The following is a 25,544-nucleotide window of genomic DNA, read 5'->3' on the forward strand; positions in this document are numbered from 1 at the left end:
GGACCATGGCCCACAGAAAGATATATATTTTACATAGTGACCCAGGACACACGCCAAGTATAACTAAATAAAAAAATCTCATAAAACCATACTTTCCCTTCCTTCTGTGGACTCTCATAATTTTTATTTTATTCCATTAAAAAGAAAAACACAGTGGTCACAATCTACCAAATTGGATTTCATGACACACAAATGTGTCACGACCTGCATCTTAAAACACACTGCTCATGAGATTTTGCAACAAGCCAGACTCTCTCTCAGGGAGACATAACCAATGAGTTCCTGAATTGTCTAAACTAGCTAAATTAAAACAGGTGGGGAGAGAGGGATTTAGGGAAGGGAAGAAAGGAAGAAAGCATGACTGGTTGGTCTTTTGTTCTGGGTTATGTTGACAGTGTCCCCAGAAAGTGATACCTCTGTCCTTCTCTCTGCAGCTTGATCACATATTGTCCCCTCCACCCATGCCGTGTCGGAAATGCAGCAACCCAGATGTGGCTTCTGGCCCTGGAAAGTCACTGAAGTTTAAAACACAGCTGAGCGAGGATGGAAGACAGCTGCGGCGAGGGAGCCTGGGAGGAGCCCTGACTGGTAGGTCTTGAGTGACTGATCCTGAGAGAAGGGCTTGTGTTTCTCTTAGAGGGTCTGGGATGGCCAGGGAGGTTCACGTATAAAAAGTGGTCGGTTTAAGAATGTGTCTCCTCATCTGCAGACTGGTTGGTAAAATCTACTGCAATCCAGAAAGCATTATTACTGATGCATCATTTATGTTCAATGAAGTGTTACCCATTTTAAGTGTACGTTTTGATGGATTTTGGCCAATTGACACACCAGTTGAATTACCACCATGACCGCAGTGTAAAAAGTTCCCTGCACCCCTTCCTAGTCACTCACCCCCCTACCATTTTTGTCCCCGGGCCAACATAGATCTGCTTTCTGTCACTATAGGTTTGATCTGTCTTTTTGAGAGTTTGATATTAATGGAATCATACAGCACATACTCTTTTGTGTCTGGCTTCTCACACTCAGCATAACATTTGAGAATCATCCATGTTGTTGTGTGAATCAGTAGAATATGTTTAACTTTATAAGAAACTGCCAAACTATCTTCCAAAATTGTTGTACTATTTTACATTTCCAGTTGCTCTATATCCTTGCCAACATGTAGTATTGCCAGTCTTTTAAATTTTAAACATTTTAATGGATATACAGTGATATCACATTGTTGTTTTAATTTGTATTTTCCTGATGACTAAATGATGTTGAACATCTTTTCATGTGCTTATTGGTCATTTATATATGTATTCTTTTGTGAAGTTCATAGCAAAAGTTCATATTTTTCACCCATTTTAAAATTGCATTGTTGTAATTAAATTAGTTAACTTTTCAACACTTCAAATCCGGAAAGCCTACAAATCACGTTTTTGGTTTCTTTTTATTAGGGAAGTTGTAGGTTTCTGGGAAAATCATGCATAAAATATGGAGTTCCCATATATTCTCCTATTAGTAACACCTGGCATTACTGTGGTACATTTGTTAAAATTCATGAAAGAACATTTTTATAATTGTACTATTAACTATAGTCCAACATTTATAAGAGTGTTCACTATTTGTGTTGTACAGTCCTATGTTTGGTTTTTTTGAAAAAAAAAAGTTATTCTAGTAACATATATACAACCTAAAATTTCTCCTCTTAACCACATTCACATTTATAATCCAATGCTGTTAATTATATTCACAATGGTGTGCTACCAGAACTACCACTCATTACAAAAATTAAAATTAACCCAAGTAGAAACTTCAAGCATTAACTCTTCATTCCTTATTTCTACATTGGCTGCTGGTAACCTATATTCTAAATTCTGACTCTATGAGTTTGCTTTTTCTAATTATTTCCTATCAGCGAGAATATACAGTATTTGTCTTATTATGTCTGGTTTATTTCACCCAACAATATGTCTTCCAGGTTCATCCATGCTGTCACATGTATCAGAACTTCATTCTTTTTGTGGCTGAATAATATTCCATTGTGTGTATATATCACATTTTATTTATCCATTCATTAGTTGATGGACACTTGGGTTACTTCTACCTTTGGCAATTGTGAATAATGCCTCCATGAACATTGATGTGCAAATATCTATTTGAGTCCCTGCTTTCAAATCTTTTAGGTTTATACTTAAAAGTGGGAATGCTGGGTCATGTCGTAATTCTTATAACTAACTTTCTGAGGAACTACAAAACTGCCTTCCATGACAGTTGCACCACTTCTTTGTATATTTGGATGTTAAACCCTTATCAGGTATGTGGTTTCCAAATATTTTCTCCCATTGAATAGGTTGTCTTTTCACTTTCATGCTAAAATCCTTTGACATACAAATGTTCTTTATTTTGATGAGGTCCCATTTATCTATTTTTTCTTCAGTTGCTTGTACTATGGGTATAAAGTCTAAGAAACCATTGCCTAACACAAGATCCTGAAGATGCTACCCTACATTTTCTTCTAGGAGTTTTATAGTCCTGGTTCTTATATTTAGGTATTTGACCCATTTTTAATTAAATTTTGTGTATGGTATGAGATAGGGGTCCCCCTTCATGGTTTTTCAGTTCTCTCAGCACTGTTGGTTGAAGAGACTATTCATTCCCAAAAATCAGTTGGCCATAGATGTGAGGGTCTGTTTCTGAACTCTCAGTTCAAGTCCATTGGTCTGTGTATCTATCATTGTGACAGTGCCATGCTGTTTTTTTGTTTTTTTGTTTTTTTTTTTTCCATAATCACCTTGCTCAGATGTACTGAAACTAGCAAGGGAACAATGAAGTTTACTTTTTTTTTTTTTTTATTGATATACTGGAGTGCCTTTATTTTATTATTATTTTTTTTTAATTTTTATTGGGGTTGTTCAGATACCATACAATTATCCAAAGATCCAAAGTGTACAATCAGTTGCCCCTGGTACCCTCTTACAGCTGTGCATCCATCACCACACTTAATTTTTGTTCAATTTTTAGAACCTTTTCATTACTCCAGACAAGAAATAAAGTGAGATGAGAAAAAAAAAAAAGAAAAAAAAAAGAAAAGAAAAAGAAAAGGAAACTCGAATCCTCCCATATCCCTAACCAACCCCCCTCAATTGCTGACTCGTAGTGTTGGTATAGTACATTTGTTACTGTTTATCAAAGAATGTTGAAATACTACAAACTGTAGTATATAGTTTGCAATAGGTTTATATTTCTTCCCTATATGTCCCTCTATTATTAAATTCTAGTTGTATTGTCATACATTTGTTCTGGTTCATGGAAGAGTTTTCTAATATTTATACAGTTAATCATGGATATTGACCACCATAGGATTCAGTTTTATACATTCCCATCTTTTGACCTCCAGCTTTTCTTTTGGTGACATATATGAGTCTGAGCTTCCCGTTTCCACCTCATTCACATGCCATTCGGCACTGTTAGTTATTCTTACATCTTGCTACCAACACCTCTGTTCATTTTCAAACATTTAAGTTCATCCGAGTTGAACATTCTGCTCATACTAAGCAACCACTCCCCATTCTTAAGCCTCGTCCTATATCTTGGTACCTTATATTTCATGTCTATGAGTTTACATATTATAATTAGTTCTTATCAGTGAGACCCTGCAATATTTGTCCATATGTGTCTGGCTTATTTCACTCAGTATATTGCCCTTGAGGTTTTGACATCAACCCATTTTTTTTTTTTTTTTTAAGATGGTTTTGTTCACACCCCATACATTCCATGCTAAGTAAACAATCGATGGTTCTCTGTATGGTCACATATTTATGTGTTCACCACCTTCACCACTATCTATATAAGGGCATCTACATTTCTTCCACAAGGCAGGAGGGAGAGTCAAAGAAAGTAGAGAGGGAGAAGAAAGAGGAAAAAAATGACAGCTAGGAAGTAGTAAAAGGAAAAGTAATCTTAAATCAAAGTAGGGTAAATAGTCAGACAACACCACCAATGTCAAGTGTCTAACATGCCTCCCCTATCCCCCCTTCTTATCTTCATTTACCTTGGTGTATCACCTTTGTTACATTAAAGGAAGCATAATACAATGATTCTGTTAGTTACAGTCTCTAGTTTACATTGATTGCATCCCTCCCCCAATGCCTCCCCATTTTTAACACCTTGCAAGGTTGACATTTGCTTGTTCTCCCTTGTAAAAGAACATATTTGTACATTTTATCACAATTGTTGAACACCCTAGATTTCACCAAGTTACACAGTCCCATTCTTTATCTTTCCTCCTTTCTTCTGGTGTCTCACATGCTCCCAACCTTCCTCTCTCAACTGTATACATAGCTATCTTTGTTCGGTGTACTTACATTGCTGTGCTACCATCTCCCAGAATTGTGTTCCGAACCACGCACTCCCATCTTCTATCACTCTGCAGTGCTCCCTTTAGTATTTCCTATAGGGCAGGTGTCTTGTTCACAAAGACTCTCATTGTCTGTTTGTCAGAAAATATTTTGAGCTCTCCCTCATATTTGAAGGACAGCTTTGCTGGATATAGGATTCTTGGTTGGAGGTTTTTCTCTTTCAGTGTCTTAAATATATCACACCACTTACTTCTTACCTCCATGGTTTCTGCTGAGAGATCCACACATAGTCTTATTAAGCTTCCTTTGTATGTGATGGATTGCTTTTCTCTTGCTGCTTTCAGGATTCTCTTTTTGTCTTTGACATTTGATAATCTGATTATTAAGTGTCCTGACGTAGGCCTATTCAGATCTGTTCTGTTTGGAGTACGCTGCGCTTCTTGGATCTGTAATTTTATGTCTTTCATAAGAGATGGGAAATTTTCATTAATTATTTCCTCTATTATTGCTTCTGCCCCCTTTCCCTTCTCTTCTCCTTCTGGGACACCAATGATACGTACATTATTGTACTTTGTTTCATCCTTGAGTTTCCGGAGACGTTGCTCGTATTTTTTCATTCTTTTCTCCATCTGCTCCTTTGCATGTAGGCTTTCAGGTGTTTTGTTCTCCAGTTCTTGAGTGTTTTCTTCTGCCTCTTGATGTCTGCTGTTGTATGTTTCCACTGTGTCTTTCATCTCTTGTGTTGTGCCTTTCATTTCCATAGATTCTACTAGTTGTTTTTTTGAACTTTCAATTTCTGCCTTATATATGCCCAGTGTTTTCTTTACAGCCTCTATCTCTTTTGTGAAATCTTCTCTAAAGTTTTTAAATTGATTTAGCATTAGTTGTTTAAATTCCTGTATCTCAGTTGAAGTGTATGTTTGTTCCTTTGACTGGGTCATAGCTTCGTTTTTGTTGGTGTAGGTTGTAGTTTTCTGTTGTCTAGGCATCTGACCTCCTAGGCCACCCCAGTCAGGTTTTCCCAGACGAGAACAGGTTCAGGTCACAGAAGGAGGAAATATTCAGTATCTGGTTTCCCTGATGGTTTTTCTTAGAGGGTTAATACACCTGTGCTTTTCTGTTTGGCCGGTGCAGCCTGTCACCGCCTGCGTAAGGGGGTATGGCCTGTGGCTCTCCTCCCCTAGGCTTTGGGGTCTGGTTCTGGAAAGGCGGGCAGTAGAGCTGGGCCACTCCCTTTCCTCTTGGGAAGCTATGCCCCCTCCAAAGAGGTCACTCCCTATCAAGTTCTTTGTTTCACTGACTCTGCTGATCAAAGTGTTTTGATTTTAAAATGCCTGAGGCTGTCTTTACTGCAAAGTGCTGTGGGCTGAAAGCTGCTGCGGTTTTCTCCACAGAGAGAAAAGGACAGAAAAGCTCCCAGGTTCACCTGTCAGCCTCTGGGCTCCCCGTCCTGAGAAGATATGTCCCCTGACTCCCCAAGATCAGTTGTCCCCAAAAACCTCTGTCTGCTTGTTGAGGATTCACTGTACTGGGCAGTTAGCATTAAAACCCCAGTTGGAGCTGGGCTGCGGTACACTAGCTTGTTTGAAGAGTGCTGCTTTCTGGAACCGCGAGGCTTCCGTGAGGGAGGGGCTTTCGACAATCAGTGCAGGTCCGCAGTTTTACTTACAGATTTTATGCTGCGATCTCAGGCATTCCTCCCAATTCCGGTTGGTGGATGATGAGTGGACAGTCATGTTTGTCTCCCCACAGTTATTCCAGGTTATTTACTAGTTTTTTGGCCATTTATGAATTGTTCCCGGGGGAACTAACTGTCTTCCACTCCTCTCTATGCTGCCACCTTTTCTCGCTCTCTCGTGTGCCATGCTGTTTTGACCACTGAAGCTTTGTAATAAGTTTCAAAGTCAGGAAGTATGAGTCCTCCAACTTGGCTCTTTTTCAAGACGGTTTTGGCTATTTAGCATCCCTTACCCTTCCAGATAAATTTGATAATTTGATATTTCAATTCTGCAAAGTCGGCTGTTTAAATTTTGATTGGGATTGCATTGAATCCATAAATTGTTTTGGGTATAATTGACCCAAATTGCACCCAAAAAGATAGTGTTAATATCTTAACAATATTTAGTCTTTCAATCCTTGAGTGTGGAATGTCCTTCCATTTATTTAGATCTTCTTTGATTTCTGTTAGTAAAGTTTTGTTGTCTACCATTTATAAGTCCTTTACATCCTTGGTTAAATTTGTTCCCAGGTATTTGATTCTTTTAGTTGCTATTGTAAATGAATTTTTTTTTCTTGATTTTCTCCTCAGATTGCTTATTACTAGTGTATAGAAACACTACTGATTTTTGCATGATGATCTTGTACCCCACCACTTTGCTGAATTTGTTTATTAGCTCTTGTAGCTTTATTGTAGATTTTTTGGGACTTTCTATATGTAGGATATGTAGGATCGTATTGCTTCCTTCAAATAATGAAAGTTTACTTCTTCCTTTTTTTTTTTTTTGTTTTTAATTCTTCCTTTTTGGATGCTTTTTATTTCTTATTCTTGCCTAATTGTTCTGGCTAGAACTTCCAGGACAATGTTGAATAGCAGTGGTGACAGTGGGCATCCTTGTCTTGTTCCAGATCTTCGAAGGAAAGCTTCTAGTCTTTCACCATTGAGTATGATGTTAGCAATGGGTTTTCATATATGTCCTTAAATAGGTTGAGGAAGTTTCCTTTTATTCTTGTTTTTCTAAGTGTCTTTATTAAGAAAGGATGCTGGATTTTGTCAGATGCCTTTGCTGTATCAATAGAGATGACCATTAGTTTTTTTTTTCCCTTTTGTTCTGTTAATGTGGTGTATTATACTAATTGATTTTCTTATGTTGAATCACCCTTGCATACTGCGATAAATCCCACTCGATCATGGTATATAATTCCTTTAATGTGCTGTTGGATTCAATTTCCTAGTATTTTGTTGAGGATTTTTGTATCTAGATTTATAAGGAAAATTGGTATGTAATTTTCTTTTCCTGTGATATCTTTATCTGGCTTTGTTATTAGAGTGCTGTTGGCCTCATAGAATGAATCAGTTAATGTACCCTCCTCTTCAATTTTTGGAAGAGTTTGAACAGGATTGGTATTAATTGTTTTCGGAATGTGTGGAATTCACAGGAATTCACCTGTGAAACTGTCTGGTCCTGGACTTTTCTTTGTTGGGGGGTTTTTGATTATTAATTCAGTCTCTTCACTTGTAATGTCAGTATATGTTGCTTGTGTGTTTCTATGAATTTGTCCTTTTCATTTATGTTATCTAATTTGTTTACATGCAGTTGTTAATAGTGTCCTCTAATAGTCCTTTTTATTTCAGTGGGGTCATTAGTAGTGATGTCACCCTTTTCCTATTTGATTTTAGTTATTTATGTCCTGTCTCTTTTTTTCTTTGTCAGTCTAGCTAAGGGTTTGTTGATTTTATTGATCTTTTCCAAGAACCAACTTTTAGTTTTGTTGATTCTCTCTATTGTTTTTTATTCTCTATGTCATTTATCACCACTCTAATCTTTGTTACTTCCTTCCTTCTGCATGGTTTGGGTTTATTTTGTGCTTCTTTTCTAGATCCTACAGTTTTGAGGTCAGGGCTCTGATTTAAGCTCTTTCTTCTTTTTTGGTATAAGCATTTTGGACTATATTTTTTCCCACTGAGCACTACCTTCACTGCTCCCATAAGTTTTGATGTTGTGTTCTTGTTTTATTTGTCTCAAGATATATGCTGATTTCCCTTGCCATTTCTTCTTTGACCAATTGTCTAAAGTGTGTTATTTAACTTCCATATATTTGTGGATTTTCCAGTTCTCTGTCTGTTATTGATTTCCAGCTTCATTCCATTGTGGTCAGTGAAGATGCTTTGTATAATTTCAATCTTTTGAAATATATTGACACTTGTTTTGTGATCCAGCATTTGGTTTATCCTGGAGAATGATCCATGTACACTTGAGAAGAATATGTGTCCTGTTGTTTTGGGGTGCAGTGTCTATATATATCTGTTAGATCTAGTTCATTTATCATATTTGAATTCTCTGTTTCCTTATTGATCATCTGTCTAGATGAAAGTGATGTATTTAAGTCTCTGACTATTATTGTAGAGGTGTCTGTGTCTCCCTTCAGTTTTATCTCATATATTTTGGGGAACTGTGGTTAGGTGCATAAACATTTAAGATTGTTATTTCTTCTTGGTGTATTGCCCCTTTTATTAATACATAGTGTCTTTCTTTGTCTCTTATAACAGTTTTTGACTTAAAGTCTATTTTGTCTGATATTAGTGTCACTTTACCAGCTCTCTTTTGGTTACTATTTGCACCAATTTTCTTTTTCCTTCCTTTGACTTTCAACTTATTTGTGTTTTTGGGCCCAAGGTGAGTATCTTGTAAACAACATATAATTGTGTTTTTTTTTTTTTTAATCCATTCTGCCAATCTGTGTCTTTTGATTGGGGCATTTAATGCATTAACATTCAGTGTTATTATGTAAATGCAGTACTTCAGCCATTTTGTCCTTTGTTTTTCATATGTTCTATATCTTTTTGTCTCTCTCTGTTCTTTTCTTGCTGCCTCCTTTTCCATTTAGCTGATCTTTTGTGATGTATCTGATGGATCCCTTTCATTTCCATTTCTGTATATTTTTTAAATAATTTTTTGTGGTTACCCTGGGGTGTGTATTATACAAGTCTATAACCTATTAATTTGAAAAGATATGAACTTAGCCTCAGTAGCTACACATTCTCTGCTCCTTTATCCCTCTGCTTCCCCTCTTTATGTTGCTTTTGTCACACATTACCTCTTTATATTCTGCATGCCAATTATTAGGAAATATGACTATTTCTTATTCAATTATATTCTAATTCTTTTAGGAATTAAATGGCAGAGTTATATATTGAGGATACATTACTATTGGGTTTTGCATTTACCTTTTGACTTACCTTTACTTGATGACATTCATTTCCTCACACTTCTCTGAGCCACTCTCTCCTGTCTTCTCCTTTCAACCCAAAGAACTCCATTTAGCAGGTCTTGTAGGGCAGGCCTTTTGGTGATAAACTCTTTCAATTTCTGTTTAGCTGTGCATGTTTTTAATTCTCTCTCATATTTGAAGGAAAGTTTTGCCAGATAAAGAGTTTTGAACTGGCAGTTTCTCTGTCAGTATCTGAAATATATCAAACAACTGCCTTCTCACCTCCATGGTTTCTGCTGAGAAAGTGGCACTTAGTCTTATTGAGGATCCCTTATATGTGACAAATTGCTTTTCTCTTGCTGCTTTCAGGAATCTCCCTTTATTTTTGGCATTTGACATTCTGATGAGTATGTGTCTTGGAGTAGCTCTATTAGGATTTAACCTGTTTGAGTATTTTGTGCTTCTTGGATATGTATATTTATGTCTTTCTTAAGAGTTGAGACTTTTTGGCCATTATTTCCTCAAATAGTCTTTCTGCTTCCTTTCCCTTCTCCTCTCTTGCTGGGACTCCCATGATGGGTATGTTGTATATGCTTCTTACTGCTACTCAGGCCTCTTAGGCACCGCTCAATTTTTTTAATTCTTTTTTCTATCTGTTCTTCTGACTGTATAACTTCAATTGTCCTGTCTTCTAGTTTGCTGATTCTTTCATCTGCCTGTTCACATCTGCTGTGTGTCTCTAGTGTGTTTTTAATCCCATTATTGTGCCTTTCAGCCCCATAATTTCTGTTATGTTTCTTTTCAAACTTTCTACTTCCTTTTTTTGATCATACATTGTCTTCTCAATATTGTTTGGCCCTCTGTCTACTGTTTGTTTACTTCTGTCTATTTGTTCCTTCATCTCCTTCATTTGATTAAGGAGATATGTTGAACTTCTTTGATTCATTGTTCCGAAGTTCGTCTCTCCTCCGAAGTTTTAATTTGTTCCCTTGACTGAGCCAAAGTTTCCTGTTTCTTAGTATGGCTTGTAATTTTCTGTTGATGTTTGGGCATCTAATTATTTTGATGTGTTAACTCTGAAGGTCAGTTTCTCCCTCTTGCCTATGGTTTTATTATAGTTTGATGGTGTGTTAAGGCTTTTCTTTGATGCTTAATTCAACTAATACTGGGCCTTTAGAGTAGTCCGTGTTTAACTATTTAGATTTTCTCATGTCTTCAGTACCTGATTCTTGCCCTGGATATGTGGTACAACGTTGAAGATTGCCTTTTTATGTGCAATTATTTCACCTCCAGGAGAAACCTTCCTTTCCTCTATTCCTTCTCTGGGAATCCTGATCTGTTCTGTTTATGTGCAGAATTTTCTCCCAGCTCCTATGATTTGTTTAATCTCTGACCCTCCCTCAGTGCCCCTTTTTCATTATGCTTTTCAGTTCTGGGACATGTCCTGCCTTACAGTAGTTCTGTCCACCAACCCCTCCCCTTCTTCTTCCTGTGAGGCTTTTCTGCCTCTGGTTACTTCCTCATTAGGCTATTCCACCCTGAGAAGCAGATGGTGTCAGTGTTCAAAAAGGACCATTTTTGAGTTTAAGTGTTCCAACAATCAGAGATGGGTTGAATGTGTGCACCTCTTACGAAGAGTTCTGCCATGGTCTCTTTCATTTCCTGGGAGCCCTTTTTTATGCAAACACTTGCCAGCCTCTTGTGTTCTTCCCTGGGTCTCTGTGGACTTGAGTCTCTGTGCCTGGATATGCATGGGGTTCTAACTTGCTGCCACCAGTGGCTCTGTAGTCTGCATCCATGGCAGGAGGTTTCCGGACTGTGCTGCCACTGTGTGACTCTTAAGCTTCCTGGGACTGAGTGACGGGGAGGGATCTGGGCTGGTATGTCTAGGTTGTAGATCTAACCTTTTTTTATTTTATTTTTAACTTCTTATTTGATTCAGCATTTTTGCAGCCTTCTTCAGTCTCTATTGTCATCCAGAAATCCAAGTATGTGGAATATGTCCTTTTATTAGTTCTATAGTTGAAGAGGGAAGAATTTCCAGGTGATGTCTTATGTTACCATGTTGATCACAAATCACTTGAAAGTTTTGATCACAAATCACTTGGCTTGAAAAATAGTCAAATTAAGTTTAAGTTAAAGCATGGCTTTTCAAAAAATAACTTACTGTTTGTAAAATCTCATGTTATTAAACTTGTTTTTAGTCACTAAGGGTTAGCTTTTTATTATTTTATTTTGAGTGCTTTTTCTTCTAAATGTAAGTATTTTTAAGGAACTTTATTGTTTATTAAACCCTGAAGCAAAATTCTCTACATATCATAGTCTCGTCTAACAGTTCACTAAATGATCCAGAAAATAAGTTGAGCTATTCACATCTTTGGAGAATTATGGATTTTGACTTTTTGGAGATGAAATTTCTGGGAACAGAAATGCTTCTTCCACATCATCAGTAGTGTCTGGAATATCTGATCCAGTGTGGCACACTGCTCGATAAGAGGGTAAAACAGACCATGGACCAGGGAGAAGAAATTCATAAAAAAAACTGCTGCACTTCCCTGACTTTAAGGCAAGTGTTCACACTTTACTTTTACTGATGTCCTTCCATGCTTGTCAGGAGAGATTTATTTGCTTTCCTTTTATAGATGCAGACTATTTGCTTTTCTAAGTGGGCAATCCTAATGATTACTTAATCTAGTCCTTAATTTGTAGGTAGGCAATTGTTCTAGTTTGCAAATGCTGTCAGGATGCAAAACACCAGAAATGGATTGGCTTTTATAAAAGGGGGTTTATTTGGTTACACAGTTACAGCCTTAAGGTCATAAAGTGTCCAAGGTAACATATCAGTAATTGGGTACCTTAATTGGAGGATGGCCAATGGTGCCCAGAAAACCTATGTTAGCTGGGAAGGCACGTGGCTGGTGTCTGTTCCAAAGTTCTGGTTTCAAAATGGCTTTCTCCCAGGACGTTCCTCTCTAGGCTGCAGTTCCTCAAAAATTTCACTCTTAATTGCTCTTGGGGTGTTTGTCTTCTCTTAGCTTCTTCAGAGCCAGAGTCTACTTTCAACGGCTGTCTTCAAACTGTCTCATCTGCAACTACTCTCTCAGTTCTGTGCATTCTTCAAAGTGTCCCTCTTGGCTGTTGCAAGCTTGCTCCTTCTGTCTGAGCTTATATAGTGCTCCAGTAAACTAATGAAGGCCCATGCTGAATGGGCAGGGCCACACTTCCATGGAAATTATCCAATCAGAGTTATCACCCACAGTTGAGTGGGTCGCATCTCCATGGAAACACTCAAAGAATTACAATCTAATCAACACTAATATGTCTGCCCACACAAGACTACATCAAAGATAATGGTGTTTTGGGGGACATAATACATTCAAACCAGCACAGCAACTTAAATCTTAAAGGTTCAAGGCTTACCACATTTCAATTAGGAAATATACTTGCTTTGATTAAACTATTTTTGAACAATAAGGGGGGGGGGAGTTATGGTTTTTCTATATTTGCTGAAGCAATTAAAGCTTTAAAATAATACAATGACGTAGCTCTTGATATAGGTATAGAACCTGAAACATGTAATTTGGCCTTCACCTTTTAAAAAAATAGCTACATTTTTTTCCCATTTCATAATCTTAATAGCACCAGCAATTTTATCTTTATACAATTTGCTTGCTGAACAGTTATTTTAGGTACTTAAATCTTTGGTCAGATAATTTTTAAAAAATGTCTACTAGTTCTTAGAAGAATTTTAAAAATCTCTTGAATATCAGCCTGTTTTTAACAAGTTTTTTTTTAACTTTAACCTCTCTTTTTTATCTCTTAGCTCCATTTATGCAATAATTTGTATTTCTGAAAGAATTCGAGTTTACTGAATAAAAGACATTGTTTATGGTTTATAAAGCAATTAAAGCAAAGTAAGTTGCTGCAGGGGTAGCATTTAGTGAATTAAAGAATACATACTTTTCAATAGATATGCATTTATGCATAAAATGAACTGAAAAAAATTGTTTGTTTCAGGGCACTACAAAGATTTACATACAACAATCAATTAGTAGAAAACACAAGAAAGTTTCTATGTGATCCCATCAGAGGTGGGATCTTAATTTTTTAGAGGTTTAAGCTATCAAGTTTACAGAAGCACAACACCAAAACACTTTAAATAAAAGTGTTTCTTAAGGGAAAAAGGTATATTTTCTATTCTTGGCATAAATTTTAATTTTTGCAGTGGAACCAAAACTTCCTGAACCCCTTTCAGTGACATCCAAAACTTGAACTTTCTCTATTTCTTGATAAAACATCTGTTCACAAATCAGCTATGCAATTCAATCATCCTTTTTCACTTCAAACTCTTCTTTGCCAAAATTAAGTAGCACAACACCAACATTTCCTCTATAATCTCATCTATGACACCAGCTCCTACATCTAATGAAGTGTTTTGCAGCCAAGCCAGAACGTGGAGTTAATCTTCCATAACATCCAGCAGGAAGGGTTATCTGAATGTCTGTTTTCACAAGGCCTTTCTCCCTGGGTGATACTGTATAATAGTAGGCACTGTACAGGCCATAGCCCGCGGCCCGCGCAGACCCCTTTGTCGGGGCCTTGACGTGCTCTGAGAGCCTGGCAAAGCGGATACACCACCGCCCTCCTCCTCAGACTGGGTGCACTTGCTGGGGGAGCTGTTGAGGGTCTCTTTAGAGCAAGGGATGGCAGTGCAAAGAGCGGAAACTGGAGCCAAAGAGAGAGCAGAGAACCGAAACAGAGAAGCAAGGTGAGGCCCGCGGCAGGGAAGACCAAATTCTACAAGTTTTGTTTTTAACTGTTGAAATTGTTGAAACAGTTTTCAGCAAAGACTAATGAAAACAGTTGAAAGTTTTATTGGAAGATGAAGAAAACATTCCTAATTGGCTCTCTAAATAGCTCATGTGGGGATTAAATGAATAACCTATCCAAAGCACTAAATCCAGTGATGGGTGGCTTTTAGTATTAAGTGCATAAATAATTCAACTTGGGGAATCTGGAATAGGTAGAAAACATGGGCTTGTGAAAATGCATTTGGCACTGTGATCAACTGAATTTCTGAGTTCTACTCTGTCAGGCACTGTGTAAGTTGCAGGTGTTGGAACAGAGAGAAGATAGCCTCATCCCTGATACTTACGGGTTTCTGCTAGTTTTAGGTAACTGTAAATAATCACATGGGATCTTACCTTGGGGTATGCTCTGTCCCTCAACTTAAATTAGGTCAAATTGGTTTTGCCATTAGAAGTCTGTGACCAATAACAACCACTTCCTATTGCTTAACTTTGTTTTATTCCAAGGATCTTTTCTTTGGCAGTATTTTACTGTTTTCTTGAAACAAATAATTTGTTCAAGGCCTCGTTGATAGTTTGAAAATTTTGGTACCTACTTATCCTTGACAATTTTTACTAAACTCAGCTCCTTGAGAGGAGAATCCATGATCTATTCATTTATTTATTCCTAATGATAATAACAGCTAACATTAAGAATTTATTACGTAGCAGTCACTGGTTTTAGGGATTTATACGTATTGACTTATTTAATCTTGACAAAATCTCTGTTTGCCTATGAGAGAGGCACACTCATCCCCGTTTTACAGATGAGAACATTTGAGGCACAGACAGGGTAAAGTAACTTGCACAAGGTCATTGTATTAGTCCACGGCAGAGCCAGGATTTGAACCCAGGCATTGTAGCTCTGTAATCCATGCCTGTAACCCTTACACTGTTCTGAGCATTGTAGTACCCAGTGGATTTTGGAGAAACTCTAAATTCCAACAGGATTAAAGGGAGTGAATCCTAGCGGGGAGGAGGTACTTGCTCAGTTGAACTCTGGGGCTGACTCAATCTGTAGGGATTCTGGTCCCTTAAATTACAAAAGTAAATTAAAACTGGGCAATTAGTACATATTAAAAATGTTAAAATTTACACACCAGTTAACCCAGCAACTTTATTTCTCAGAATTCATCACAAGGAAATAATCATGAATATGTGCAGTGAATTAACTCTAGTTGTATTTATAGCAGCAGCATTTATAATAATTAAAATTGCATAGCATCTAAATATCTGGCAAAATAATATTGATTAAATACATTATGGTATACATATACAACAGAAAATAATGGTAAACATTAAAATTCCTGCTGAAAAAGAGTATGTTTTAACATGGAAAGAGACTCACAATATATTTTTAATGTGTGGTCCTATTGTTGAATGATCTCATGGTATCCCATACTTATTCATAGGACTGACTATAATTATAATTAAATAATTGTATGCTTAATTGGCAGGAGGAAATTCATTACTGTCTGCTAAGGAGTTTTGTCAAACTGGGATGATGGCTGACTGGGGGCCCTGAATAAATGGATATGTGCAGGATGTTATGGCCTTTTTAAACCCTGCAATTAAATCCATTTTTTTTGCCCCTGAATTTTTTCTGTGGCATTTGGTAGTAGATTAGTCAATGACAATAATTCTGTGTGTAATCACAAAATCTCAGTGGTAGACAGCAATAAACATTTCTTACTTGCACCTGTGGCTGGATGATCTGGCCTGGACTTGGTTGCAGGATAGTTTGGGTCCAGATCTGCTCCATGTGTGTCTTCTTCCTTGGACCAGCAGCTACCCAAGGCATCATCCTCTCCTGGTTAAAGGTGGGAGCATGGGAGTGCAAGTCCACTTGCACAGGCACATTTCAAGCCTCTGCTGGTGTCACGTCTGCTAACTTTCTGTTGGCCAAAGCAAGTCATGTGGTGAAACCCAGGGTCAAGGTGTGGGAGGTACACTTCATCTACCATGATGCTGTAGCAGGGATGAAGATGCCTAATGCTCACAGAGGAGAGTGAAGAATTGGGAGCAACAATTCATCTGTCATAGTTAGAATCTCCTTTTAAAAAACAAACAGCTTTTACACTAAAATATTTATGTTTACCTATATTTTCGCTATAGAATGCATGTACGTTCAACTTGGACAATTTTGAGATGCATTTTGTAAACCATAAAGGGGAAAAACTCAAAAGCCCGTAATTTCACTGTGCATAGACACCTACCTCTGTTCAACATTTTGATATTTCCTTTCCTAACTAAAGTTTGGAATCACTAAGGGTGTTAGATGAAAGCAAAACAACCAATGCCTTTTTTGCAGGGCTGGCATGTAAACACCAGATGGAGAGCTTGCTGTGCCCCTCACTGCTTGGATTTTTGGGGAGGCTGACGGTGTTTCTGTCTTCAGGCCACAGCTTGCTAAGTAGGCACCTAGACACATCCTATAAACACTGACTGAGCTCTGAAGTCCCCTGTTGGGGAAGATGAGTGTTATTTTAATCATTATACAGGCCCTTAAGTTGGCGCTTGGAGATGTGGTAGAGTGCTTGACAGTTCACAGTGAGAAAGCTGCAGAATGAGGGGCAGAACTTCAGAATCTTCAAGCCTGGCTTCTTGAAATGCTAATGTATGCCCTGAACCCTTGTCCTGCAAGCTTTCCACAGCTGTGATGTATGTTGCAGCTTTAACAGTAAGAATATGAAGGCTTCTTTTACTCCCAAGGTAAGCTGTGTTTTTCAAAAGGTATTTGTGTTATTTGGAGTGTAAAATAAAGAGGAATCTATATGTGTGTATAACATGCATGTAATAATGAGAAATCAAGTTTGTAGACAGTACAAACTAGAATTTTTAAAACTCAGAATTATGATATTCTGTTTTGGGTAAAAAAGAAAATTGAGAGAATTCTTTCTTGAACCATGGAACAAATTTGGAATAACATCCTAGTATTAAAAGTTAAAAAAGATGCATTTCTGAGTGCATTTTACCTCACAGGGAAAGGAAAAAATAAAACAATCCCAGAAAACATTCTTTTTTTCAAAATTAACATGTAGGTCAGTGTCTTTGAGGTCTGTGTAGAACCTGATGAGTTTATCATCTAAGGCCTCTTCAGCTTAGTGGGCAAGTCTGAAAGAATTCAGATTAAAGATGATTTACATAAAACCTAGCTATTTTATAATTAGCCTTGGCATTTAATAAATATTGCACCTGAGTGCAACTAAGATCTCTAGACTTCCTCATTTTTGTGATGCCATTAAAAGAATGTCTTTATAAACATGGAATGTGTTAGGATGATGCTAGATGCTATAAGAAACCAAAATATATCAGTGGTTTACACAATAGCTGTTTATCTCTTGCTCGTGTCACAGTCCAAAGTAGGTATTTTCATCAGTAGGCAGCATCTTCCTCACGGTGGTTCAGGGACTCCCACTCCCACCATCTCTGGTTGTGCTGTCCTGTATGTGGAAGGAGAGAGAGAAGCCCTCCTCACTTCTTAAAGTCCCAGCCTGGTAGAGACATACCTCATTTCCACTCACATTCTTTTGGCAAAATCCAGACACATGGTCTCTGCTGAAATCAAGGCTGGTGGTGGTTGAGGGTGGCACTTGGAAATATGGTCTCTGGGCCATTGCCTCTGAGTAACAGCTATACAAGATGGCAGGGGAAGCGTGGCACTGACTAATTCAAGGAAGACTGGAGAGAAATAGGTTTTAACAAAGAAATAAGATGTGATTAACCCAGTTTGAATGTGTTACGTTTGAAAAGCCTGTGAGACATGCTAAATAGGTACATCAAGTAGAATTATGTGGAATCACAGAAGTGGAGAGAACCATATTTTGAGAAGGAAAGAACAGCTGATTATTTTGGCTACATCTGTGACGGTAAGTAAGATGAGGCCAGGAAAGTGTCATTGGCATCAGCAATGTGGTCACTGGTTGGGGAAAGCAGTTAGGTGTGGATGGGAGTTAGAGTGGAGTGGGTCAAGAGCAAATGGTGATTAAGGAATTAGAAGCAGCACTTTTGAGGAGTAGTGCTGTGAAAAGGAGTAGAGAAAGAGGGTGCTAGCTGGAAGGGTGTTGGGGTCAGGGGAGAGCCACCCTAGCATGAAAGCCACAACAGCATGCTTGTGGGATATTGAGGATGGGAGCTTAGAAGAAAGAGGTGGTATAGCTGAAGAAGTGAAGCACTTTGGAGGAAGGGAGTGGGGTAGTCCAAGCACCTGTCAAGAGGTGGCCTTTTATAGGAGGAAGGGCACATCTTCCTTAGTGGAAGGAGGGAAGAGGAGAAAATGGGTGCACAAGCAGGTGGTTTAATGGATTCAGTGGCTTTATTTTCCTTTGTTCATCGTGAGGCACCTGGCTAGGGTCTGGGGAAGGTTACATGGGAATTGAGACGAGAAGGAAGTGTGACATAGTTTTGAAGAATAGGAAGGGGAGCTATACATGTAGTCGGATTTCTTGGAAGCCTTGACATCCCAGTTAAGGTCTGAGATCAGGAATTCAAAGTGGAGTCTGCTTACATGTTTGACGGGAAAGTTAAGGCACCAGGGAAATTTGTGTCCTGGGAACATTGGTTACACAGAACATGGCAAAGAGGTAGAGGGTCAGTCAAGAGGTGTGTGGGAGGGTGGAGCTCAGCTTTGTAGGGATGAGCGGCAGGTTTGGTATCCAGGGTGAGGTTTTTCATGGCCTTTGGAAGAGGCTGAGCCTGTGGTGGGCTTGGGGAGTGGGTCAAGTTTGACTTAGCCAGCCCCTGAATACTAACTGAAAGGCTAACATTTTGAAATCTGGCCGATTTTGAAACATTTAAAGGGCAAAGACATTTACAATTTTTTTTTTTTTTTTTTTTTTAATAAATGGTTCTGTCTTGTGATACTCCCCAATTTGGGTTCCTGGCTCAAACCAAACAATAGATCCACAGATAATTCACACTTAAGGTTTTATTGGCTTAAAACATCCCACTTCAATTTATTTTAGTATTTTTCAATACTTACAAAATCTCTACATTGAAGGCACATAACTGGAGGCCAGAATTCTTTTAAAGTTGGCTTCATGTTCTGTTTCAGAACTTGTAAAATTTTGTAGTTCATCAAAAATAGTTTATGGAGCTGGTGAATGGCTCTACCTATTTTTCTGAGTCACCAAGCAACAAAGAGGCAACTCAGTTAGTGTCTTCTTCTTAGTGAGAGAAGCGTGATTTTAAGAAGCCTTAAAACCATTTGCTGTATTCACTGCTCCTGTGTCAGTTTATGCCATGAATATTTTGTTTGCTATCTAGGTATTCTAATTAGCAGATGACTATTTTGACATATTTTTGTGTTTGCAGTTTTTCCTTGTAGGAGGATCTGATAAGACCTAGACTTAATGGCCAGTTCCTTTGGCAGATGCTGCCTCCTGGTGGCTTTCTGTCAGGGAGCCTTCTGCTGTACCTCATCTCCCGGGCGGATGGTCTAGCCAAGGAATCGTTGCTCTCTCAAACATGCTCATGGGTGATTCCCAAGCCCTGGGTCACCTGCTGCTTAGGAATTGCCAAGTGGCCACCTTGTTTAGAACCAGGCTGCAGAGTCCTCTTTGGAGCCCAAAGCTCTCCTTCAGGCATTTTGCACCAATGAAACCACCCCAAGAGGTGATGATGTTACGCATTATGGCAGAATTAATTAAACAAAGGGACTAAATGAGGGCTTGAAGAATCAAATGCATTTCTGTTATACTGAGAGTCAGATGAGAGATTGGCTGCTTGCTTTGATGTGTGTGTGAGCTCCAGGGAGCGCTGGGAGTTGAGCTAGATCAGCAAATCTGACTATTCGGAAATCTATATTACTATCTGCACCAGATAGCGCTTGAAGGACTTGAAACAGTCCCGTGTGTTAGTTAAGAATACATGTTTTTGATAGGCAGCTTGGCTTCTCTGAATTTTCTTGAAGCTCCTTCTATGGAGCAAAAGGTAACTTGGGCTTAAGTCACTGTTGACATAGAATTGCAAAATTGCTAGGCAGGGAAATCAGATACACCTAAGCCATTAACTATGCAAAATAAGTTGGCTTTCCTGACCTTCAGCTGGGTAAGTATGTTGGAAGTGGCAGACCAAATCGAAAAACTGAAATTATTCACAGTACACCATAGAAGAGGGTATGTTGCTGTCATTTAAGGTTTTTGCTGGCACTGTTTTAAAAGTTGCACTTAAATATATTTCTATGAGGAGGCTCTCTATATCAATTAGGCTAATGAAGAAATGTGACAGAAACAAACCAAAGATGTGTGGAGTATTAGGATCTACAAAGCGCTAGGTTTCTTTGTCTTGCTTTCTGATTTATTTCTTGTCTTCTAGTGTGATTCTATAAACTTTGGTCCTTCCTGAGAGAAAAATTAATTTCTTGAATCCATGTATCAAAAATTCAACTTGTTTGTTCTAAAATTCCCTTAGACTGATCTAAAGACAATTATGTGATCTTTTATTTCAGTTTTTTTTAATTATTTATTTATCTATCTATCTATCTATCTATTTATTTATTTATTAATTTTGGTGCCTTCCTGAAAATCTGTTTCTTTCTGATAGGTTGTGCTGAGGCTTGGGCACAGCTGGCCATGATTTCCTAAACTTCGTGGATTGGGTACTTTTAGGTTCTTAAAAGCATGCTGGTTCAGAGCTCATCTTCTCAGTTCATTCTTGTGTAGCTGAGAGAGATGAAGTGGTTTTAGCTCACTGTTCAACTTTAGTATATATGAGGAGGCCATAAAAGTTGAATCGATTATATTAAAATTAGAAGCATGAAATAAATTTGTATAATAAGAAAAGCATTAGTATTTCCTATTAAATCCCATATACAGTACTCCTTGAGTTATTGGGGAGGGGGAAATGAAATTGAGCAAGAGAAGGAACACAGTGGGTGGTGCCATTTCATGCCACATTGGAACCCATGGACACAATTGACATAATGTAACTCTGACTCTTCTGGTGGCATTTTCTTATGTACATTCCAACTGCAATGTGACCGTATATTAGTTCATGCGGGATGCTAATGACTTATATACTGCAGTTGATAAATTCAAATGTGCATGGAAGTCCTTTGGACAACAGAAGCACAATGAGTAGGGGAGATTAGGGGAGACATCGATAAGAAAGAGTTACATTGAATGAAGTTTATAGACAGAAAGCAAGTGACTGGGCTGAGTGGAGATAGGATCTTGGTATTTCTTCCACCATTATTTCAAAGTGGAATAGGAAGGACATGAAACGGAAGTCAGAGGCCCAGTTCTAGTCTCAGTCTCTCTCTACATAGCTATGCCTTTGTTTCTGGTTCTTGGTTTCTTCATCTGTAAAAGGAATAGGTTGCACCTGATACTCTCAAAGCCCCTTTGAGCCTGAATAATAAATCATTGTAGCTACCAAGGTGAGAGGGAGGAGAAGTCTTTGGAAGACTGGTTTCCTTCATTTTTTCTCACTTTCTAAACCTTGCCTCAAACTTCCCCCACTCCCCGACACACACTCTCTCCACTGTTGTTCAAGGAAGCCCACCTCCTCCCATAGAGATGGAGAGTGTCATGTCATGGTCCTCTGAAACTGAGCATGCCAGGCCATCCATCTCTTGCTTAACACTCATTTTCAGTGGCTGATCAAAGATCAGGGATGTAGAAGTTTTTGTTAACTTCCTGGATGGAGACTAAAAATGAAACTGATTTTATGTCAACTCCACAGGAAAAAAAGTATGCAAAGAAATGCAAATGCCACCAACTGGGAAGTTTAAAGATTTATAAAAATTAATGTTTCTGATATATTAATGACTCTGGTGGTGGTAGCCTGCATTTGTCATTGTCATGTTCCATTGTCATTCAAGTACTTAATCAACGCATATCGTCAGGGCTAAATTTATTTTCTTGTGTCTGCCTAGCCAGATAATTTCTCTGTTCTTTGACAGAGTTGTCTTAGGTTCCTGCCTCATACCAGGGCCTGAAGTGAGAGCTAAGGGTAGGTCTTGTCCTTTGCTTTTAACTCATTGCTGGCTTACTTACTGGGGGTAAAACTTTTGAAGAGAGAGAACAATTTCATGCAAATGTCTGTTTCCCTTTTTCTGCATAAGAAGACATGTAGAATCTTGATCACTGTAGATTATTAATGCAGGACTAAATTAGCCTTTAGAAGGATTTTGCTTATGGTAGCAAAGCCCCCAGCTTTCAGCCCTCTGTAAAGGAAAGCATATACACATGTTGAAGGACATACATGGACATTGCTTGTGTGTTTCGTGTGTGTGTGCACACACTGCACTGCACCCTGGGTTTTTAGTGTCTCATACTGTAGGATGTACCTGCATTTTCCCACTAAATTACTCTGAAGAACAGTAACAACTATGTTAGTCATTGCCCCTTTATTAAAACCTCTGAGACAAATTTCTCTGAGCTCAGAAGGGATAAACTTGGTCCAATAAATTGGAATTCTTTTGTTTTTAAAATAATGAGTGCTAGGTAACCCACTGTATTTCTCTCTTTGCCTTGGTTGCCAGGAATCTCAGTGCAAAAGCATTTTGTTTGTTTTAGTTTTGCTCCATTTCACTAGCTTTTGGCTATATATATATATAAATAACATTGAAAAAATAGGGAAAACATACACATCCAGGGTGGTGAGGCCCCAGCCTTAGGTGTCTAAAACAGGGAAATGAAGCTTGTCATCTCTAATGTCCTTTTTTTTTTTGCATTCAAATTCCATTTCAAACACCTTCATCATCCTATTTTTTTTTCTTAAATAATAGATCACTTCTTTCTGTTATTTTTGTACTTATCATCCCTTTTGCTTGTTTACAAATTCCTTGAGGATTTTTTCCTTGTGTCCTCAAAACAAAGCTCTGTGTATTGCATATACTAAATTCTCAATAAATAAGGTTGCCAGATGAAATACAGGATGGCCAGTTAAATTTGATTTTTAGATAAACAACAATTTTTTTTAGTACAAGTATATCCCGTCTGATGTTTGGGACATGCTTATATCGAGCAATATTAGTTGTTTATCTGAAATTCAAATTTACTTGAGGATCCTCCTATATTTTTATTTGCTAAATCTGGCAACCCTATCAGAAAATACTAGAATGGATTTGTACCCAGGGGTTATGTCAGACATGTTTTCTCATAAGTATGTGCTTGATATGGAAGACAAGGAGTTAGAGGCCTTTCACAGATTTACTACAATATCCTTTTCTTATGGTTTATTTTTCCCTTTACCTTCTTAGTCATATTGGAGACAGGACCAGCTTTGTGGACAACCCCATGCAGTTCTGGTTATACAATTTGACATGTGAAAATCTCTGTGCATAAGACCCCTGTTTGCCTTCAATAGTCACATTGCTCTCTGTGGATTAAAATAATGGAGATTAAATTCATTTAATGGAAAGACTAGAAGAAAACAATAAGACACTCAGTCTTGAGAGATGACCATTTGGAGGGTGATTGGATCCTCCAAATAGCTGTATCCCCCTTCCCCAGCACCACAATTCACTGATTTCTCCATGCTTGTGGTTGGAGAAAAAGGAATGTTGAACAACCAAGTGAGACTGTTATTTTAACCTGAACTTTCAGGAAACGTTAGTGGCTTAATAATATACCAGAATGGAAAGGCTGAATGTTGTTAATTTCTAAGCAGTGCTAAATGAATCATGATACTAAATTGGCTATGATATTTCTCTTCTTAAAAACACAGGCACTGGGGAAAAAATGTGGAACTATTAAACTTCCCCACCTGGGGAATTCCTGATATTCTCTCAGGCACTAGGGACTCACAATTTAATAATCCAAGCCCTCAAACTTGAGGCTTGCCCCTATGAAACTTATTTCTCCAATGGTGAAGCTAGGCCTGCATGTAATTATGCCTAAAAGTCACCCCTACAGAGCCTCTTGTTGCTCAGATGTGGCCTCTCTCTTTAAGCCAATTCTGCAAATATACTCACTATATACCCAATCCCCCCTACATGGGATGTGTCTAGCAGGGGTGTAAGTCTCCCTCACAACATGGGACATGACTCCCAGGGATGATCCTGGCCCTGGCATCATGGGATTGAGAATGCCTTCTTGACCAAAAGGGGGAAAAGAAATGGAACAAAATAAAATGTCAGTGGCTGAGAGATTTCAAATAGAATCAAGAGGTCATTCTGGAGGTTACTCTTATGCAAGCTTTAGCCAGATATTGCAAACTACCACAGTATGTCAAGCCCCAACCAACAGTATTCCTGAAAACCCTAGGGAGTGCTCTGGGCTCTATATAAGTCTCTATCAAAGTTTTTCCTAGTAAGTTTATTTTTTCAGAAATTTAAGGCCTCCAGATTGATCCTATGCCAGATAAGCCTTGAAACCCAGAGATACCAGTCTCTCCAAGAACATCAAGTTTCATGCCTCTTCCCAAGAGATCACAAAGAAGTTAAAATGGTCATTGCCTAGATATCCCTTAAGATTGAGCGAGTGTTCTAATGAGAGGGAGGAGTTGTAACTGAGAAATTGGGATTTAACAAATGACTGTGACTACTGACTCATTATATAGATATTTCTTTTTAATGTCTAGTGTTTTAGAATAGACAGAAGGAAATACCTGAAGTGGTTGAACTGTAATCCAGTAGCCCTGATCTTTTATAATGATTGTATAACTATATAGCAAAAAAACAAAAAAAAAAAAAAAAACAGTAGTCAGTTGCCTGTGTTTGTATGGATCTACTTCTGGATGTTTTGTTCTAGTCCACTGATCTATATATCTGTCTCTGACAATACTACACTGTCTTAGTTAACCTACCTCTATTGTAAGTCTTAAAATTGGGTAGAGTGCAATACTAGTGGTCAATTAGAGGAAGGAGTAAGGGGTATGGGGTGTTAGGGGTCTTCTCTATTCTTTTCATTTCTTTTTCTGGAGTAATGCAAATAGTCAAAAAATGATCATGGTGACAAATGCAAAAATAGATGATGATACTGTGAACCATTGATTGTATACTTTGGATGGATTGTATGCTGTGTGAATATGTCAATAAAATTTCATTAAAAGAAAAAAACAAAGGCAAGATCATATGATGGTTTTTAAAGCTTAGCAATTTGTTAGATTTAAGGGCAGAGGGTTGCAGTTTAGAAAATGATGCATACTACATCCTGTTGTTTTCAAACCAGGTAGAGTGGATATTGACTAACTTTCCTAATAAGGGAGGAGGTAGATGATATACAGTCCCCTACCTGCTTTAAGATCGCTCACCTAGAAATAGGGGCCTTTAGCAGCTTACCATTTGGAGGCTCTGGAAGAGATCTGCTATGTGGTATTTTTGAAAGAATATTTTCTGATTATGTTCTAGATTTATTGCTTATTCCTTAATCAATATTAATAAGCAAGTCTTATGACAAAAATACTGGATTCTCTAGGGAGTGTACATAGACATTGTTATTGAGGAGGAAGAATTTGAAATCTGTTTGGAGTACATCCA

At 38.0% G+C, this 25,544-nt stretch overlaps 1 protein-coding gene and 1 pseudogene across 7 annotated transcripts in view; one reads left to right on the plus strand and one right to left on the minus strand.

Moving 5' to 3' along the window:
• The window catches only part of MAST4 (microtubule associated serine/threonine kinase family member 4), a 674,031-nt gene that overhangs the window by 177,678 nt on the left and 470,809 nt on the right, over nt 1-25,544 (plus strand). For all 7 annotated transcript variants that reach the window (XM_037801729.1, XM_037801730.1, XM_037801731.1 and 4 more), the window contains exon 2: nt 435-588. In XM_037801729.1, the coding sequence (XP_037657657.1) occupies nt 435-588 (154 nt within the window). The remainder of the gene's footprint in view (nt 1-434; nt 589-25,544) is intronic.
• LOC119508342 lies at nt 13,445-17,736 on the minus strand (annotated as a pseudogene).

This window comes from Choloepus didactylus, chromosome 13 (genome assembly GCF_015220235.1).
Source record: "Choloepus didactylus isolate mChoDid1 chromosome 13, mChoDid1.pri, whole genome shotgun sequence".
In the NCBI taxonomy this organism is placed as follows: Eukaryota; Metazoa; Chordata; class Mammalia; order Pilosa; family Megalonychidae; genus Choloepus; species Choloepus didactylus.